We start from the raw sequence: 21,030 nt of genomic DNA on the forward strand, positions 1-21,030 counted from the left end.
AATATTTTGATATCCCTATGAACTAATATTTTTCCAGTTCATATATTTCAACTTCACAACCAATCAGATGCTGACCCTAGGAAAAATATTGTTGGAGCAGGAATTAACAGCGTAAACTCTATATAAATTAGTTTGGCATCGATGTATTATCGGTCCACTTACAGCTGACCTTACACCTGTGATGTATCTTGAATGTTGTTTTAAGTGTACACATAGATACACTATGCTATCTGTCATCCACTTTCCAGTGTCGTCTCTAGCTGCACATTTGACGGAAAGCGAAGCGGGTTTACGTAACAATCGTGAGCGAACCTTCTTGTGCTACGCTTCAGCAAATCATTCGACGGACGTCACGATACGCACACGTGGGAGTGGATGGAAATCAGGTGGTCGATCAGTCAGCAAAGCAGGCGCTGCAATTATCACATATAGAAATGAATATCCCACTAAGAAGTTAAGGCCAAAATCACATCAGCTATAAAAGGGAAATGGCAAGAACTTTTGAGTGAGGAGGGAAGAGGATCTTTATCATATTCAATATCAAGTAGGGGTGAAAGGGAATTTTGATAGTAGAAAATAAGACACGATCATTACCAGACGCCTTGGGCACACAGCTCTAAATTATTCCCTATGTAGAATGAACAAACATGAGTCTGGGAACTGTAGTTTAAATACTAGAGCATGTACTAATATATTGTACTGCTTCTGAAAATGAAAGACTTCTTATGTTGGAAGAAATAAGAGAAACGGGCCATTAAGAGAAACACCGCCGTTAATGACTTGATCATCATAAAATATACAATGCATTAATGAGATACTTAAGAAAGGTAGAACTGTTTAATAGAATTTTGAAGGTAAACCCAACAAGACTAAGGTGAGGGAGTTTTAAACCTGTTTTACTGCTGCTAACTGTCATGCTAATTAGTTAATGTTAATGAATTCTGTCATATTGAATAAATGGGGAAAGGGAAAGCATCTAAAAAAGAATGACAGAAGGAAGAATTTTGAAACGGACTGTACTCATGAACATTTTATGGTTGTACAAAATACAAATTTACCAGTGCTGAAGAAGTAATCCAAAGTATTTAGATTATGTTACTGACCTTGAGTAATCTAACGGAATACGTTACAAATGACATTTTACAACATGTTTTCTGTAATCTGTAGTGGAATACATTTCTAAAGTAACCCTCCAAACACTGCTCCTACAGCAATACATGTATAGCTAAATATATACGTGTTTGATCAGCCAAAAGATATCCTGACAGTTTCCCTTGACATTCAGTGATTCTTAACACCTGAACCTTTGTCTTTTCAGACATTAATTTAAGCACTTTCAGAGGATGACCATGACTCCCGCAGTTGAGAGTAAAAATATGCATAAGTGCTCAGCTTTTTTTCTTTTTTTGTCAGCACTTTCAATTTACATTTATTATTTTTGGCATATTTTTAAAAAAAATCTTGAAAATCAACTCAAACACTGTATTGTCGTGCTCGCTTTATTTTTTATTTTTATTCATTTTCTGTGTCATGTGACAGGTAAAAAGAATGTGGTCCTTATGGGCAGAAAGAGATAGTTCTCTATTCCTGCATCAAACAGACCCCTGAAAAACAGAATTAACATAGTGCTTAGCAGAAATCTTTTATTTATTTATTTATTTATTTATTTATTTATTTATTTATTCTATCACTGCACAGGACAGTCCCAGGACAGTCCCAGAGGGAGCTAGCTATCTTGCTTCAAACTTCAGCTCAGCTCTGCAACTGTTGGACAGCCTTGAGCTTGAAAAGCAAGTTGACCGGGTCTGGATGGCTGTGCTCTGTACAAGGTTGGTTAAATTATATATTTATTCATGTCTATTGGGAAACATACACACACAAATTATTTATGTTATAAAGGAAAAATGTATTAAAATAATAGAAATGTGCTGAATATGTAGCAAATCAACTAGGACTCTTCAATTATTGGCCCCTTTGTTTACACTTTAATTTTACAGTGGTCTCGTGTTATACACTGAGTGAGTGCTTTAATAGGTACATGTTTATTAGGTGCGTGAAAATCCCAGGAGATCAGCAGTTACAGAAATACTCAAACCAGCCATGGTCAAAATTCCTGAGATCACATTTATTCCCCATTCTGATGGTTGATGTGAACATTAACTAACTGAAGCTCCTGAACCATATCTGCATGATTTTATGCATTGCAATGCTGCCACACGATTGGCAGATTAGATAATTGCATAATTATGTAGGTGTACAGGTTTTATTAATAAAATGCTCAGTGAGTGTTGTTTAATGAACATGGTGAACTGAACTCTTTATGTGAAATAAACATAAAAATTAGATGGGAGTAATATGCAAGTACAACCACTTAAAGGAATGGTTCACCAAAAAATATAAATTCTCTCATCATTTACACTCCCCTCATGCTATCACAGATGTGTATGACTTTCTTCTGCAGAACAAAAATGAAGATGTTTAGATGAATAGCTCAGCTCAGTTGGTCCTCAAGTGAATGGTGACCAGAACTCAGAAGGTCAAATAAGGACTTAAAGACAGCATAAAAGTAATCCATATGACTCCAGTGGTTAAATCCAAGTCTTCTGAAGTAATATTATAGGTGTGGGTGAGAAATAGATTCACATTTATGACTTTTTTACTATAAATCTCCACCTTTGACCAGCCCCAACCAGTAGGTGACTGAATGTTGAAGTGAAACTGTAAATTTATAGTAGAAAAGGACATAAATATTGATCTATTTTTCAACCACACCTATCATATCGCCACACTTGGATATGGATTTAAGTCCATATCCATTAAGTCATATGGATGCTTCCTTTCTTTGACCTTCTGAGTTCTGGTCACCATTCACTTGCATTGTTAGGACCAACAGAGCTGATATATTCTTCTAAAAATCTGTTTGTGAAAGAAAGTCATGCACATCTGGTATTGCATGAGGGTGAGCAAATTTTCTGTTTTGGGAGAACTATCCCTTTGATATGTGCTATATCACATTTTATTTCATTAATTTTGTATAATGTTTTTGAGACTATGATAAAGAGAGTCCTGAATGCCTTCAGTTTTCTTATCATGCAACAGATTTCTCCTAATTTCAAACATTGCCATTTTAAATTTATTTATGTCTTATATTATGTTAAGATAATATTATACACACACACACACACACACACACTAGTACCCACCTATTCTTCAGTTATATGTCAGCTATAGCACAGCGTTATTCTGATCTGCTTTTCTCTGTATAACAATCAGTTGTTATGGAAACTGCCTCAAGGCTAATGTTACAAAAAACTCCCTTCCCTCATACTCCTCTACTTACAGATCAGTCACTTGATATCTTGTACAACATAACCACAAATTATCTTTGTTCTGTGTGTATGATATGCTGTACTCTGCAGGAGGTGATGGAGAGCTCAGGTCCTAGGCGTCTTTTTGTTACACGGGTCCTCAAGCATTTTGACTGTGACACATTTATTCCAAGCTCCTATCTGAGTGAGTGGTCATACCGCTATTTGTGTACTTACTGGGGAGCCATAGTCATATAATCATTAAGTTCCAATACTAGCATGTATAGATGGCATCAACCTAATTCATTGGATTAACATTACAATGCCAGTTAAGTATCAAACATAAAAAATAAATAAATAAGCATTGTTTTACAGCATTTTCCTTTAACAGATACAACCTTTTTTACATTAGGCTGGTAGTATACTCGGTTTTATCCTTGAGTAAAGTGGCATTAATGGATTTATTGGCACAGGAAGAGACATGCCGTATTGTGTATATACAGAGAGAATAAAATAGCCCTCTTGTCATGTAAAAGCAGCATCTTGCATTAAAGGTGGTGTGCACAAAATGTCAAATCTCTCAGGCACACAATAAGCATTTAAAGAGTGGTTAAATGCACACAGACTGTTATCATAGGTTTCATCAGCTAATTCATCCAACAAAGAGTAACAAATTTGTATATTTTGTTGTTTGTGTTTAATATTGTTATTTGTTTGCTGAGATATATCACTTTAAGATGGTCTACATTTATCTATACCAGTCCAAAGCAGATGAGTTGAGTTGATTGTCACCATTTACAAAATTCCCAAAGCATATACCAGAACTACGCGTCTTGGAAATCCTGGAAATCCTGGAATTTTGCAATGCATTTTTCCAGTCATGGAAAATGTGAAAAATACCTAAATGTCCCGGAGAATAATTATTTGTCGTTGAAAATATTTTAGTATAATAAAAATGTTTGATTGTGTTGCTGACCATGTTTTTGTTACATGTACAAGTATTTTATTAGTTCCAACACTGCTGTAGTGTTAACTAGAAAAACATTTGTGTTGATAACTTTAGACAACGACGGCGGTCAGACCACAGATTTTTTGAAAATTAATTCACACCCTGAGGATGTAGTATCGTGATGCGGCCTTTACACTTGAGTATGTAAATACATTTTCAATAATTCATAGGTCAGAGTCTGTTTAAATCACCGTTAACAGATGTAGGTCCCAATGATTTCCCTGATTCTGAAAACATGGATAGAATCACTGAAGCCAGTCATACAAATTACATTCGTTATAAAATGCGGAATGTCTTGAAATGTTTGAATTAAAATATATCCAAGTGTGATTATTAAACCACAAAAGGCTGCAGTTTAATTAAATATGTATATATGATCTGCATGTGCTGCATGTTTCAAAATTAATGTGTGAAGCTGAGCAGAGCGCCCCGAAGCATGCAGCACATACAGACTATATATTTATTTAATTAAATCACAGTTTAATGATCACACTGGGTCATGTAGCAAACTGCTTATCCAGAGGTGAGAAACTACCATCAAAAATAAAAGCTTAATTTAAGTGCCTTGAAAAGAGTGGGAACGAGTGGAATAGACACAAAGTGAAAGATTTGTGTTATGATTGTCTAAGTGAGAGTTTTATGTATTATTCTTATGCTTGCAATTAGTGCATGAAAGAATCATAATTTATTGTAAAATCAGCCCTGATGTGATAAGAATGACTAATGTCTTATTGTTCCTTCTTGTTTCCCTTTATTGCTTTCTTCTCAAGTCAAGTCAAGTCAAGTGGTTTTTATTGTCGTTTCAACCATATACAGTTAGTACAGTACACAGCGAAACAAGACAACGTTCCTCCAGGACCATGGTGCTACATAAAAACAACAAAGGAAATAAAATACCTATATAAAATACCTATATATACCTATATAAAGTGCACGTGCAAACATGTGCAAAGTACGAGACAGTACAACAAATTACTGACAATGAACAGGACAATAGACACAGTGCAGCGCCGACCAGTACTCAGTAGTGCAAAAAGATGACAGTTTCTAAAAACGTACACATAACATACTATGAGATAGTGTTCTATGCACATAGCAGTTATTGGAGTAGCAGACAGTTATAAAGTGACAGTAATTTAAAGTGCGACTCAGGACACGTGTGTGTGTCTAACCAGTCTCTGAGTATTGAGGAGTCTGATGGCTTGGGGGAAGAAGCTGTTACACAGTCTGGCCGTGAGGGCCCGAATGCTTCGGTACCTCTTGCCAGACGGCAGGAGGATAAAGAGTTTGTGTGAGGGGTGTGTGGGGTCGTCCACAATGCTGGTTGCTTTGGATACAGTGTTTTTTGTAAATGTCTTTGATGGAGGGAAGAGAGACCCCAATGATCTTCTCAGCTGTCCTCACTATCCTCTGCAGGGCTTTGCGGTCCGAAACGGTGCAAGTCCCAAACCAGGCAGTGATGCAGCTGCTCAGGATGCTCTCAATAGTCCCTCTATAGAATGTAGTGAGGATGGGGGGTGGGAGATGTGCTTTCCTCAGCCTTCGAAGAAAGTAGAGGTTCTCCTGGCGGAGAACCTGGCGGAGAACCTCACCTGGTCCCTCAACACCAGCTCTATCACCAGGTGAGGTTCTCCGCCAGGTGAGCACCAAGGAATTTGGTGCTCTTGACGATCTCCACAGAGGAGCCGTCGATGTTCAGCGGAGTGTGTTCACCTTGTGCTCTCCTAAAGTCAACAACCATCTCTTTTGTTTTGTCGACATTCAGGGACAGGTTGTTGGCTCTACACCAGTTCGTCAGCCACTGGTCAGGTTCCCGGGTGTACCCACAGGGATGCAGGAGGAGAATGGTGTTCAGTATATTTTTGAAGTGTATGAGAGCACTGACCACTAAGAAGAAGAGCTTATAGGTGTAATTTTAAGGTCAGAGACATGTCCTCACTGGTAGTGCGTATGCTCTGACACTTTGCATGGTGGTGCATTTATGGGAGACCTGTTTGAATCTGGCTTGTAAAATTTCCTTATATTATCCTTCTCCCAATTGTTTCATGTTACCTCTCCAATTTCCTATCGATCCAAGTGGTAAAAGCCAAAATGTAAAATGAAAATTGTTCACCCAAAAATGAAAATTCTGTCATCGTTTACTCACCCTCATGTTCTAAACCCACATGACTTGCTATCTTCAGTGGAACATAAAAGGAGATATTTGTTAGAATGTTAGCCACAGTCTCCATTCAATGTAATTTCATGTTAAAAAACAAAGGCTAACATTCTGCCTGTTGTCTTCCTTTGTGTTTTACATAAGGTAGAAAGTCATAGGGGTTTGGTACAGCAGGAGAGCGAGTGCAGGGGCGGGTTTGCGATATCTGAGGCCCCAAGAAACGGATCAACTCGTGGCCCCATTTAGAAAGTTTTTGCTTAAACAATTGCATAAAATGTATTTTAAATAATAATTTTACAAACATTTAATCAAAGATAATGAATGCATGTTTTCCAGTTTTTCCACAATACAATGATTAAAAAAAGCAATGTTTTACTACATTTGTTTTACAATTTCTTTTTTTCTTTTTTAATGAACAGGGGTATGCAAAACCTACTGCTTCACTCAATAACATTTCATAATTCAGTTATTTATTATTAATATAACCCATCAATTATTTATTAATGTCCAGATTGTCATTATAATATGATACAGTATTATTATTTTGAGGATTTGTTGTATACAATAGTAATATACTGTAAATCTGTCTTATTTACTTTAATTTCACCTTATATTCTAATGCTGCAGTGTATTGTTCACCATGTTGCAGAAGGCTGTATTTTTTTGTAAGCATTATAGGCAACATATTGCTTATAATGCAATTATAGTAAGCATTATTGTAACATTAAACGAGGCACTGCAGCCCCTCAGCACACTAGAGCAAAAAGTAAAAAAAATTGACATTCATCAAGTGCAGAATTATCTAGAATAACGTTAAACAATGAAACAGTCACCTCTTTGCAACCTGAACTTGTTCAGATTTTTAAATCTTTGTGACATCTGCACTAAAAACCTTCTAGAAGCAGCAAAATGAATGAAACAGAATACAGGTGTCTTGACATGCGTTTTTGAGACCCAAAGTTCTTTTTAAATGGACTCAATGTCTAAAAATGTGCCAGTCCTGCGTTAGACACTGAAGAAAGAGTGAGACACGGTGCAGGAGTCAAGGATGTTTGTCCAGTGAGTTAGAGCTCGTGGGCAAAACAAGTTCAGAAGGCCTGCATATTTTTACATAAATTACAAACCCGAACCCAAGGTCCTACTTGGAAAAACTGACCTAGCCCAGCAGACCTCTAATGTAACCACTCTGAGAGTGCTGACATCAGCGTATTTGCGCACGTACCCAGAACATGTTACTCCTCCAGTGGTTATTGGAGCTTTCCTAACCTTACAGGGGGTCCCCCGACGTCCGGGGCCCCACGCAATTGCGTGGTTCGCGTAGTGGTTAAATGTGGCTACTAAGTGAGTATATGGTATGAATTTTCATTTTTGGGTGAACAATCCCTTTGAGACATAAAATAGGTTTTGTGTCTTTTTATTTAGTAAGGAAAAGATATGAAAACATGTCTGAACATGAACCGTCTCTCCCACAAGCATGACAGCTCAACATGGCAGAGCATGGGTGCTCACCACTTGGACAAACTACTTGTAAATATGTTTATATCAGTTTTTGTCCCTTGGTTATCATTTACAATATTCAGAAATCAGTTTTGATCCCATTAAATAGTCTTTCCCACGTCAGCTATCCACTTCATTATTCCTCATCTCTCTAGCTGAAAAACACAACCAGCTCATCTCCATATCCAATAGCAACTGAAGTGTCTGCTGATAAGCCAGCCCTAAGATCTTGCTCTATCATGAATATGGATGTTGTGTTTTGTCTTCAGACTGGCGGATTGACAAAGGGTCTCATATAGTTTTGGGAAGAATGACAATATTATTGCACTTTCGATCTCACCCAAACAAACTCCACTGTGGCGATTAAAAAATAAATAAGTTAAATGCTGCAATCAGGCACAATCTTTTTGAGCTGCATTGTTTCAGGTATGTCAGCCTAATGTACTACAAATGTTTACTACCAGGCTAAAATAAATTACTTAAATTCCAATTACTCACCACATGCACCTTATGTAGCGCTAATATTTGCTGTCGGGGAACCATCCAGTACCTAGAGCATTGGATGTTCAAACTTCATTATTGTATGGAAGTTATGGAGTACCATTTCTGATCATAAGATAAAGGAGAACAAAAAAAGGCTGCTTACGACTATACCACTGCTTCGTTTAACACGTTTCTTGTGCTAATTGTTGACATTTACCATTGTTTCCCCCCCTCATTAGGCGTCTTATTATTGGCCTATCGTTCAGTTCCATCCATGTATTGCAGTTTTGTCTATAGTGACTGACTCACTCAAACTGATAAACACACTCGCCTTGAACTTCCCCCAGAGCCTGAACTGCTGCCTCAAAGGCGAGACAGTTGTGTCATAATGATGTAACTGCACCATAGGAGTCATTATCATCGACTCCTTTGACATCAGAGTTAGGAACAAATGAAAAGTTGCGCACAACCTGAACATATGAGCTCAATAACCTGCTTCCGCAATGTGAGAATAATGGACAGATTGCTTAGTGACGCTGAATGTTCACAGACTAGCGTCATCTTGCTCTGTTAAGCTCAACTGTCCTTTGGATACACAGGGACTTGATGTGTGGTGAGAGTCAGTAGTAGCTTGTTTCCAGACCTGAGAGCAGGGGCACCTGTTCTCTCTGTCTCTCTTCTGTTTGTCCCTCTCTTGCATTCATTCTCAGCCAGCGCACATCTCTACACGTTCGCCTCTCACTTCAAGCACCTCTGTCTTTCAAATTGAACTCCAGCTTCAGTCTCACCATTGGATTACTTATCTATTTCCAAAAAAAATGACATGCCAGAGGAGCAGGCTAATGGAAAATTAGAGCAGCGACTGTCTTATTAGAGGTAAGGACCTATTTACAAGCTATACATTTGACGCCTTTAGACTTAAGTATACATTAAAGTTCCATTTTTAACTTTCCATTTGCTGTGTTTGTTAAGATAGTGTTGTTGGAATACATTTACTTTAACTTTTTGTGTGATAAATGTGTATTAAATCTATAATGCAATAAGTTGTCTCTTTTTGCAGACTGCTTAGATATGAAGCTGTTGGGCTTGGCTTTTGATGTGTATATATGCAAGACTACATGACTTGAGTGGATGGCTTTCTATAAGATTTGACCTTGCCTTCATTCATCCACTGAAATATGATTATAAGCACTTTACTCCAAGTTCTATCTCTTTAAATAAAAATACAGAAGATTTTCCTTATTGAATCTGCAAATATATTTAATATGTGTTTTAAAAAAAAAAGACAATAAAATAAAAAATTCCACCATGGAAAAATTAATTTACAAAATAATTACTTGTGTTACATTTTCATGTAAAGTTTTGGCAATAGTGTTGCACAATTTTTTATATATATTGTATGTCTTTAAACTGGAAATGTACCTTCATGTAAGCAAGGAAAGCTCATAATTTATTCTCCTGATAACACTAAAAAGCAGAACCATTCTGGCAAACCTCGAAAGCAGAATGAGGAAGCTTTCATCACCTTCATTAATCTAGACACACAAACTATTCTTATTCATTTATCATTGTGTCACAGAGTGAATTTTCATTTTCCCCGCAGGTGTTTTGAGAGGGGAATAAAATCATCCCACCATTTGTGAGGAAAATTAAGTATTGCATGATCTGGCATGAATCACAGATGCACAGGTGCGTTGAGTGGCCTGTTTTGTGCTCCACTTCAGCGCTGCTGTTGCAACAATCGCCACACTCATCTGTTTTGAGGCCTCATTTGCTCCATGCTTTTTAACACAAGCATGTGGCAGATAGAGAGAGAGGCCTGTCATTAAAAATTCTCTTTATTCCCAAGGGCGATTGAAGACTAGCGTTATGGCACACAAAGCTGTGGTTTTAAATGCCAGCCCAGGGAGCTGTAGGAATTAGCAGCTTGAACCGAGATGTCCTGCAGGCACCAGACAGTGTGCTTGTACTGCACCAATCAAGACTTTAGTCTGCCTACACTATTTGATTTGAAAAGCCAAACTGTCAGAAAGAAGTGCTTTAATAGCATGAAAAACATGACACTTGGAGAAAGATGAGTGAGCCATTGCTAAGTACAGGCAACAGACACTAATTAAAGCTAGTATCGAAACCAATTAAATACTGAAAATAGGAACAAAGGTATTTTCCTCTATAAGCATCACACATGCATTAAACATTTTCAAAGAGTGTTTATCCACGGTGCTGCTGACACATTCTCTTATTTAGCATTGTTACATGCAGCCTCCACTTCTAAGAACAGCTAACTGCAAGAATGTCAGCCCAGGTTGTCATCCATTTATTTTTGTTTGAGTACACAAAAAGATTCATACTCTTACTCATCTTACCTCAACTGCAGTGAATTCACATTTAAAAATCTTACTGAGACAGTCTCTTTCTGTCTCTTTGTTATATAGTGAGTGCATTGCAACTGCTCAGAGTTGAGAGAACAAGGCCACATGCACAATAGGCTGAATAAAGGAATGCCATCATTCTGCGAAGCAAATACAGATTGCCTCAACCTATTGAATTACAACCTATTGAAAAACACTGCTGTTGCTTTTAGCAAGAACAGACTGTTCATGTTGGCTGTATTGTGGCATCACTCGAACCTGCAGTTTTGAAAGTATATGGAGACTAATACTTTCCATTATTGCATACAGTATCATTGGGCATGTTGTGAAATTAAATCCTCTTAAAAAATATAAAAGGGAAATAATTAATCTCATGTAATATGGATTAGATAACTCAAGTTTTCTTGCATCTTCTTGTCAAGTACCACCTAAACATACTACCTACACAGTCATTATAAACATCTTCATATTAGTGTCTACCTCTGTGAAAAGAGAACAACACTAGATTATAGTAGGAAGCCTCTCTTACATATTCTTTTGTGGCAAGGAGGGAGGGAATATTTAAATCTCAAATAGACATCGGGTTTGCTTTGATGTGAATGATAAGAAACAAAGTCAGACACCTAAGCAAAAACCTTGAGTTCCTGAGCTATTTGTCTGCTCTCCTATTCTGTCCAACAGAAGTCAAGCAAGAAATCAGCTAAATTTGAAAGACCTATGATCTAAGCCACTGACGTAGCCTCAACCATCAGACCATACAATAATGGAGGACTCAACAGAGGTGCGGACGGATGGAAACTCCTTGCTTAAAGCTGTATATCTGTTCCGCCTGAGGCTGACACGCCTGCTTCTGGAAGGTGGGGCTTACATTAATGAGAGCAATGAGAGAGGAGAAACACCACTGATGGTGGCCTGCAAGAGCCACCATGCCGATACTCAGAGCGTGCCAAAGCCCAAGATCATCAGGTGGGTCTCTTTTAAGTTCTAGAAGTGCCATGAAACTGAATCACAGAATTTGTGCCTCTTTGATGTGCACATTCTAAGTACTCAATCTTCTTAACAGGTATCTTCTTGAAAATGGTGCAGACCCCAACATTCAGGACAAGTCTGGTAAAACAGCCCTAATGCATGCCTGCATAGACAGGGCTGGGGAAGAAGTGCTGTCCCTTCTGCTCTCCAGTGGAGCAGACCCAAGTTTGGAGGACCACACTGGATCCTCTGCTCTGGTCTATGCAGTTAATGCTGGAGATAAGGATGCACTAAGAGTACTACTGGATGCCTGCAAGGCCAAAGGCAAAGAAGTCATCATCATTACAACAGATAAACTACCCTCTGGAAGACAAATGACCAAGCAGTATCTGAACGTACCTCCTCCTCCAAATATTGAGGACCGATTGCACTGTGCCCCTGCATCATATATGTCTCCATCTGAAATTAAAATCTGTACACCTCATATTTTACCACCAACCAACAACCAGTCTGAGATTCTGGGCTCCACTTCAACATTGTCTGCATCTAAGCCAGGATCATCAACTCAAGATTCAAGCCCTTTGCAGGCAGCTAGTGTGGCTAAGTTGCTGCATCTACAGAGGCTCCACTCAGAGCCCTGGCTAAAAATCCCTCCATCTGTGCTCCTACAGCAAAGCAAGTCTTCATCCTTGACAGAGGAGCTTCTGGATATCACCCCTGTGGAGGAGCTCTCTTTTGGGTACAATGGTTGTCCACCTCTACAGAGAACAATGGTTGCTCGGCATCAAAGCATTGATGTCAAAGACTCTACTGGACTGCTTAGAGCCTTAGAGAAAGCTGCTGAGAGTGAAAGAGAACTAACAAAAGACCAGAAATGGCTGTATAGAAAAATGTCCTATGATGGCGAGTTACTACCACACTCCTCGCAGCAGAACCTCAAGCAGGCATCCATTTCAGACACTGCCTCTGTGGACAGAGACTCAAACTATCTTCCCAATTTGGCTGTTTCAAGCCTCTGCAACGTGGTCCGCCGCCGCAACATTGGAATGGACCACTACAGCTCTGACTCTCAGTTGCCTCAATTTGGGAGTCAACTCTCTGAAGACCAAGGGAAAGCTGGAGGAGGAATTGGGGGAACAGAGAAACGCAAGCTTGTCACCAGCCATTCCTCCACACTCTCTGGATCCAGAGAGTCTTTGGAGAGTCTTGTGCAGAGGAGGAGTCCTGCAATGCTGGAACGGAGGGGATCTGGAGCCCTTCTCCTTGACCATATTTCACAAACCAGGCCTGGTTATCTTCCACCTCTCAATCCACATGCACCCATACCAGATATAAAAGTCAATACCAGTATCAGCCTTAACAGTGGAAGTAAGCCTTTGGTAGGAACAGCACAGACTATTCCAGCGTCAAGGCATTATGTGCCCTGTGCTCCGAGCCATCCCAGAGACCACAAGAACAAGATGACTCTGCTAAGACGACACTCCATGCAAACTGAGCAGATCAAGCAGCTTGTCAACTTTGAAGAGATCTTTGGACAGTAAAGAACACAGAAGTAGTTTAAGGTAAATATAGAAATATAAAGAAACATTCTATTGTCATAAAAGGGACACATTTGATCATTAAATTTTAGATTTAAACAGTAATAATAACAAATATCTCAAATACTGCCCTAAATGCACTTTTTAAACAGGACAATGGGAATTATGTTCAATTTCACCATTATAAATGTACTGCACTTTACTGCTGTTACTTGTGCTCTCAATCTTTTGTGCACTGAATAAGCATTCTGAAGCTTTGATGCTGTTCAATGTACTTCTTGCTCTCTAAACTTGATTCATGTCTGTAATGTCTTTGTATCTACATAATGTGATTTGAATTTACCTATTGACTATGTATACTGAAATGTGTAATGTAACAACAAAACTTTCAATTTTTGTGTGATATATGTATAACATTTATTCTATAATTTAATGCATTTGTGATGACAAAATTCAAATGTACAAAATGCAAATGTAGATTACAAAAATATAGCATTTCTCTGGGATTTATGTTTTTGTTCCTTTATACATTGAGTTAATTAGGCTTGAGACAAGCAAAAACAATTTACAGTACATTTAAGCCTCAAGTCTTAAATACACAGTACAAAGGATGTATTCACATGTCAACATGCATACGTGTTTAGTCTGTTAACGTTTCAAAGAAAATTTAAAATCATTTCTTTTCATTTAGGAGTAGCCAGTCAGTCCTCTAAACTGTGTCATCTGTGATTCTAACAGATCATAGTAGACCCTGGTTTTGCTGCAGTTTTGCCTGTAGGGCAACAGATCCTCCACTTTAAGAACATCATTCTTGCCTGTCCATACAGTAAGGCTGTATCTGAGAGAGAAAGACAAGATTACATTTAGAAAAATGTTAAAAGAAAGTTAAAACACCTAATTTACTGGGCTGGCATTAAGCAGACCACAACCACCACCACAATATATACTTATGTCAGTGAATAAAAATCTTTGGTATTCATCTTATATATGAATTATCCTGTTAAAATCTGGTATCTGAATGTGAAAAATGGCAAATAATCCACAGCACTAACCACATTTTAATTTTAAGGGAATCTTTCTAAGCTTATCCACAGTGCATTTCATAGAGAAAAGACTATCCTTCTTCATATGTTCAGAATGATTGAGACCTTAAACTTGCACAGTCACCCTCAAAAAATGATTTGAGAGCAGGAGAGGACTACTGAAGTGCACCGTCTCTGTAGAAGAGGATTAAACCTTCTTTACATTTCCTTTAATAACTCTACATCTGTCCTTCAGAACAAGCACGGAGTGCGAAAGAAGAGCCAGATCCTAATTATATGGCGAAGAATTACAAAAGCATAGCAATGAATGTGATTCTCTCCTTGCTTATATAACATAAATCCAGGTAATCAAAAAACTCCTTCACAAAAATATGTTTCTTAATAGCCTCTATAATAGTAAATATGGACATACATTTAAATATAATGATTAAGGAACAGATTTGTTGGATACTTTAGAAGAAAACAGTCTCACCGATCTGACTGCTCTAAAAGCCACTGAAGCTGTGGGAAGGACACAGGAAGGAGGGCTGCTCGGACTGGGAATGTGACTGGTTGCATTAGGGATCTGCATAATTCTTCCATTTGATGAACCATCTCCCAACTGTAGCCTAAAACAAACAAGCTTGCAAGTTGTGATGAATCTGGCATATCAAATGTTCCCACAAATAAGTTTTTGGTTTTTTCTGGAAACACTACATTGTGTGCAGTATATACAGTACAGTAGGTTCCAACAGTCCACTACTAAACCTGCTCCAAAATGCATCTCTTTTATAATTCATTACAAAAGATATATATACATTTTAATAAATGTACATGGATTTAAAAAATGTTTTAGTATTTGGTATGTGCTTGTTTTGCTTTAATGTCAGCATACACTTAAACTGGCATGAACTCCAAAAGCTGTTCAAACCCTAAAGATCCATGTTATCCCAGCATGATTGAACTAACATGGTCAATGTTTCAAATTTGCTTACTTTCTTAGTGACAAGATGAAAAACTTCAAGCACCTTTTGGAGTCCATGCCAGCTCACTTGCATGCTTTCAAAAAGGGGATCTACCAAATACTAGAAATTCTTAAGTTAATGTTGTTCAACCTTTTACTTAAATAATTTTAATTAAATTAAAGAAACATTTTGACATAGAAGAATTTTAACTTGTGGAATTTTGCAGTACATTGTCAGTCACATTATTATTATTTTCATACATTTATTTTTTTCAAACACTAAAAAAAGAAAGAAAATTGTCTTCACACTATGTGTCATAACAATTACTCTTCTAACCAGGGTTGTCAACAGCTGCATCCCATCCAGTCGTCCAACCCAAAGACAAAACATCATTTTCTGATCTGAGTGAGACTTCCTGTAGAAAAGCCTGAGGGTCCAGAGGGGGGGCTTTGCCACCAGGGCCAGGAAGAATGTCAGCGTTGATCCACACGGGTCCTTGCATATGATCCCGGACCTTTTCAAGTAGAATCATGGAGGGGGAGACAGCTTCAAGACTGTGAATCAAAATGACAAGTTGATCTGTCATTCACTAATCACATATTAGAGGTACAGCATGGGTACATACACATTCTGTCCTAAAGCCAAACAAACCTTTTGAAGTCTAATTTCATTCCTTTATCTGATTTCACAACCTCTTTTAGCCAGTCCTGCAGGGATATATCACTGTCATTTTCAGGTGGATGAGCCATAATGGGCTCTTTTGGATCCAGACCCCTGAGAAGAACATCTGCTTCAATCATCTGTGCAGAACCTCAATGGAGAACGGAGGGCACACAATCAATATTGGCATTCATTAAACACAAAATCGTTTTTCATTATGTGGTCATGATAAAAACATAGAAACAAGTAATATGAGAAGAAAAAAGTAAATAAAAGAAGTCTTCATACTTTACATACTTACCCCGAAGGGCCTCGGTGAGTTTGCTTTTGCTGTTTGCTGCATGATACCACACAATATCAGCAGCATCTTTACTTTGTATCGTCGCTTTGCTGAAGAAATATTCTAGTGTGTGTTCACTCATTGATCCTACGGCTAAATAACAAAAGCACGTTTAATCCAAATGGATTCACACTGCTTCTTTCAATATGGGCTAATATTGACATTAGAATTAGTCCGTGAAGCTAACAAATAAAGCTAGCAAGATAGCATTCTTACCTGTGGAGTTCGACGGCGACTGCAATTTAAGGTAGCAAACAACCAAAGATGCGATAACTGCAGCACACAGAACTGAGCGGTACAATTTATATTTAATTATACCCATGTATTATTATACTATTCTATATTTTTGCGAACATGACATGTACATTGCTACAGATAACCACACAATCTACGACGTGATGCATTATGGAATATGTAGTTATTCAGTGCCTGACTGTCCGCTGCAAATCGCAAATGTAGAATAAAGTTTCAGTAAAAAAATAAAAATAAAAAACACCCATACATTTTCTTTGTTAATCCTATTAAAATAATCTCATATTAAATAATAAATATAATACATAGAATTCTATAATAAATATTAATTACAAATATTTGTAGATTTTCTTTTGTATTATTTGTAACATTTATTTATAAATACAAAATAATTATATTAAAATATAATATACTTTATTTTTTGTTTAATTTTTTAATTTTTATTTATTATACATTTATTTAATAAAATCATAACATAATAACTCATACAAAACAATAATAATAATAAAATAATAAATAAAGAAAAAGAAAATCAACAAATATTTTAGTTGTTTTAATTTTTATATTATATTACTAAATAAATGTAAAATAAATCAATAAATAAAACAAAAACAATCTACAAATATTTTCATTTCACATTATATTTGAAAATACATTTATACTGCATTTAAGTATTTAATGATTATTTAATAAATAAATATAAACAAATAAATACCACATTAAAATAAAAACTAACACAAGCGAAATTATATGAATTATGCAACGACCAAAAAAAAAAAAAGATTAAAAAAAGGAAAAATCTTTTAGATTCTTCAGAGTATCAGCCATTTGCCCAGATATTAGAGCCCTGTACACATTTTCTCAACCAGATTCATGAATTATCCCAAACATGTATACATGCTTTCCTTCCTTCTGGTCCAACACATCCATTAAAAAAAATAGTTTTTTAAGACTTTAATAAATAGGCTCAATACATATTTGTCTGGAAAAACTAATTTTAAGCATTTAAAGGGATAGTTCACCCAAATATTTAAATTCTCATAATTTATGCCACACCAGATGTGAATGACTTTGTTCTGGAAAACACATTCAAATTTTTAGAAGAATATTTCAGCTCTGTTGGTCCTCACAATGCAAGTGAATGGAGACCAGATCTTTGAAGGCCCAAAAATCATCAAAAAAGCCACCAAGGTTAAATCCATATCTTCTTATCTTATGCGATAAAATAGGTGTGGGTGAGAATCAGATCAATAGTAAGTCCTTTTTTACTAAAACTTTACACTTTCACTTCCACATTCTGGTGTTGATGTGACTTTCACTTTCACATTTAGCCAACTATTGATTGGGGCTGGTCAAAGGTGGAGATTTATAATAAAAACAGGACATAAATATGGATCTTTTTCTCACCCACATCATATTACTTCAGAAGATATAGATTTAACCACTTTAGTCATATGGATTACTTTTATACCTTTATGTAATTTTTTGATCTTCTGAGTTCTTATCACAATTCACTTGCATTGTATGGACCAGCAGAGCGGAGATATTCATCTAAAAGTTCTACACATCCTGGATGGCATGAGGGTGAGTAAATATTAAGATAATTTTCAATTTGGGTGAACTAACTCTTTAACCCAAAGAAGATAAATCTCTCTCACACAGAGAATCAGAGTATGGCCTGCGCATGTGCCAGTTTTGAATTCTTATCTCTAACGATCGCCAGATGACGTACGCTGAAAAAAGGTAGGTAATAAATGTTCTTGTCATATTACATGTTAAATGTCACTTAGTGTCATGTTGGGGAAGAGTATATTCAGGTGTGTCCAAACGTTTGACAGTTCTAAAACAAAAAATACTACCCACTTAATTTGAAGGTGCACTCATTTCACTTTAATTAAAACAACATGGAACATTATAGTGTTTACAATCCTTTAAACATCTTTATTATCAGGCTTAGTTTCTTTTATGTCAGAAAATATTTGCTTTGGTGTTGAGCTTTGCTCAGCATCTGCTGCAAGGTTCTCAGGAACAGTGAAATGTTGTCATCCACAGCTATCTGTAGAGCATCTGCAGTCTCTTTCTCTGCTCAATCACTCTTTTCAGAACCCTCTATGTTTATGTTAGTGTCTTTGTGTGAAAGGCCCAGCTCATCTAACTGCATCCGTAGATGTTTTTCCAAGTCTTCAGTGTTTCGGGCCAACATATAGCTCACCTTCCTCTTATGTGCCAAGGCCTCCTCTTTGTCATTTAACTGAAAGACGGAGGACAACCAAAATAGTGAACTAAACAATAAATTTAATATGGAGGAGCAACAGGAGTACCTCTTGCTTGAGCTGAAGAACTTGTTTACGACTTGCAGCAGCACTTCTAGCACAAGGGCATGGCTCACCTCCATTGAGTGGTGGTGACGTAGTGGTCTAAAGCACAGAACTGTTAATCAGAAGGTCACTGGTTCGATCCCCACAGCCACCACCATTGTGTCCTTGAGCAAGGCACTTAATTCCATTTTGCTCCGGGGGTTTGTCCCTGTAATAAGTGCACTGTAAGTCGCTTTGGATAAACGCGTCTGCCAAATGCATAAATGTAAATGTAAATTAGAGTAACACTGGCAAGCCCCATAAACAGCCAACTACGTGATAAGATGGCAGAAAGCTATATACCACAGAAGAGCTCTTTAACACAGGTGTTGTGTAAAGTTGTAAGTAAGTAATATAATATTTACAACATAATGATTCATCAACATTACCTCTAGAGATGAACCATCTGTTCCCAGGCTGCAGGTAGGCTGGGTCCTCTGAAAATCCCTCCTTTCCTTTGCACTAAACATGAACAGGAGCTCCAGACATTTCTGGCTCAAAGCTAAAACATAAAACATAGAAAGTGGGTAATTAACAAAATGAGAAAATATCATCTGACTTAAAGCATTCTTTGCCCTTGTCTTGCGTTGCTGTGTCATTCTCTCCTCTAGTGCTTTCTTTAGGACTTCATTTTCTGCTAACATCCTGAAGTGGTAGCATGGACCAATGAGACCATTGTAGTCATTTTTAAAACTCTCAAATACAGTCTTTATTTGGCATGTACACTGGGGATACCTCTCATACTTCAAACTCCACGAGTTCTCCACATTCTGAAACTGCACCTGGTTCTTGAGATTCTTGAGATTCAAAAACATAATTTAAAGGAAGATTCCAGGTGCAATACAATTTAGGCTCATTAGACAGCATTTGTGGAATAATGATGATTACTACAAAAAATACATTCGACTCATCCCTCCATTTCTTTAAAATAAGCAAAAAATCTGTGTTACAGTAAGTCACTTACAATGGAAGAAAATGGGGCCAATTTTTGGAGGATCTGAAAGCAGAAAAGTAAAGCTTATAAAAGTACTTATGTTAAGCTCATCTGGTGCAATTATTTTAACTGTAAAGTTGTGTAAATCGTAGTTTTTATGATAATTATAGGGTTTATGGTGATTTGTTGTCATGGCAACAAAGTTTTAAAACTGGATATAACTACACAGAAAAGGTTAGTAAGCAATTTCATCACTTAAATCATGTTGACATGCATAATGGTTACACCTCATAGCTGTAATTTTGAAACTGCGAGTATTTTAACATTTACAGATTGGCCCCATTCACTTCCATTGTAAGTGATTAACTGTTAGCCAGATTTATTTATTATATAGATATTCTTTTTCTTTTAAGAAATGTAGGGACCACGTCAATATTGGTATATAAAATGGTAAATAAAATTATGCCACAAATAATGTCAAATACGCTTAAAGGAATAGTAAAGGAATTCTCTCATCATTTACCCACCCTCATGCCATCCCAGATGTGTACAATTTGCTTTTTGCAGCAGAACACAAATTAAGATTTTTGGAAGAATATTTCAGATCTGTAGGTCCATAAATGCAAGTGAATGGGTACCAAAAAGAACATACTGTATAGCCATTTAATCAACACGACTCCAGTGGATTAATTAATGTAGTCTGATGCGAAATGCTAGGTGTGTAAGAAATAGATTATTTAAGAAATAGTACACATTTTACTACAAATGTTCACTTCTGGCCAGCTCATTGACAATGGTGGAGATCAAACTAACTGTTGCATGACATGAGCGCGTAAGCTTCCTCTGCATAGCTATTCATATGTAGATATCTTATTAGCAGCTGTTCCTATAAACCACAATACTGTTTCCACACAAAAGCAGTTCATGCAGCAGTCTGAGCGAGGAGCTCGGTCTGAGGCATCTCCTCCACTCACTTGCATTCAAACAGTTCTCCTTGTTGACAGTTCCAAGATGACACAGCAGTTGACATATCCAAACCAGCTGAATGAGGCATCTATGTATAAATATCTATGCTACTCTGATGTAAAAAAAAGACTTCGCTTCTGTATTTTTTCGGATTTCATGCATCAATTCTCGTGTAAACTTGCCATCGCATGAACTTGCCA

General features: G+C 37.1%; 3 protein-coding genes across 3 annotated transcripts; 2 read left to right on the plus strand and 1 right to left on the minus strand.

The window, feature by feature from the left end:
• The first annotated feature begins 647 nt into the window (after positions 1-647).
• dhfr (dihydrofolate reductase) lies at positions 648-6,208 on the plus strand. The gene is given in 8 exon segments (XM_052118339.1): positions 648-662; positions 1,332-1,368; positions 1,540-1,642; positions 1,707-1,807; positions 1,810-1,829; positions 3,420-3,513; positions 5,432-5,442; positions 6,116-6,208. Coding segments are annotated over 8 exon segments (474 nt in total).
• A 5,382-nt stretch (positions 6,209-11,590) lies between these two features.
• Positions 11,591-13,473, plus strand: ankrd34bb (ankyrin repeat domain 34Bb). The gene is made up of 2 exons (XM_052125803.1): positions 11,591-11,793; positions 11,891-13,473. Exons 1-2 carry the CDS (start codon positions 11,591-11,593, stop codon positions 13,335-13,337), a joined length of 1,650 nt encoding a protein of 549 aa, XP_051981763.1. The 3' UTR covers positions 13,338-13,473.
• Positions 13,474-13,737: 264 nt separating this feature from the next.
• Positions 13,738-16,730, minus strand: LOC127643183 (protein FAM151B-like). Its single transcript, XM_052125804.1, has 6 exons — positions 16,538-16,730; positions 16,283-16,414; positions 15,973-16,132; positions 15,658-15,875; positions 14,850-14,985; positions 13,738-14,172 (listed from the first exon to the last, which is right to left on the minus strand). Exons 1-6 carry the CDS (start codon positions 16,641-16,643, stop codon positions 14,022-14,024), a joined length of 903 nt encoding a protein of 300 aa, XP_051981764.1. The 5' UTR covers positions 16,644-16,730; the 3' UTR covers positions 13,738-14,021.
• Between the last annotated feature and the right edge of the window lie 4,300 nt (positions 16,731-21,030).

The sequence above is a fragment of the Xyrauchen texanus genome, chromosome 4, assembly GCF_025860055.1.
Source record: "Xyrauchen texanus isolate HMW12.3.18 chromosome 4, RBS_HiC_50CHRs, whole genome shotgun sequence".
Classification (NCBI taxonomy): domain Eukaryota; kingdom Metazoa; phylum Chordata; class Actinopteri; order Cypriniformes; family Catostomidae; genus Xyrauchen; species Xyrauchen texanus.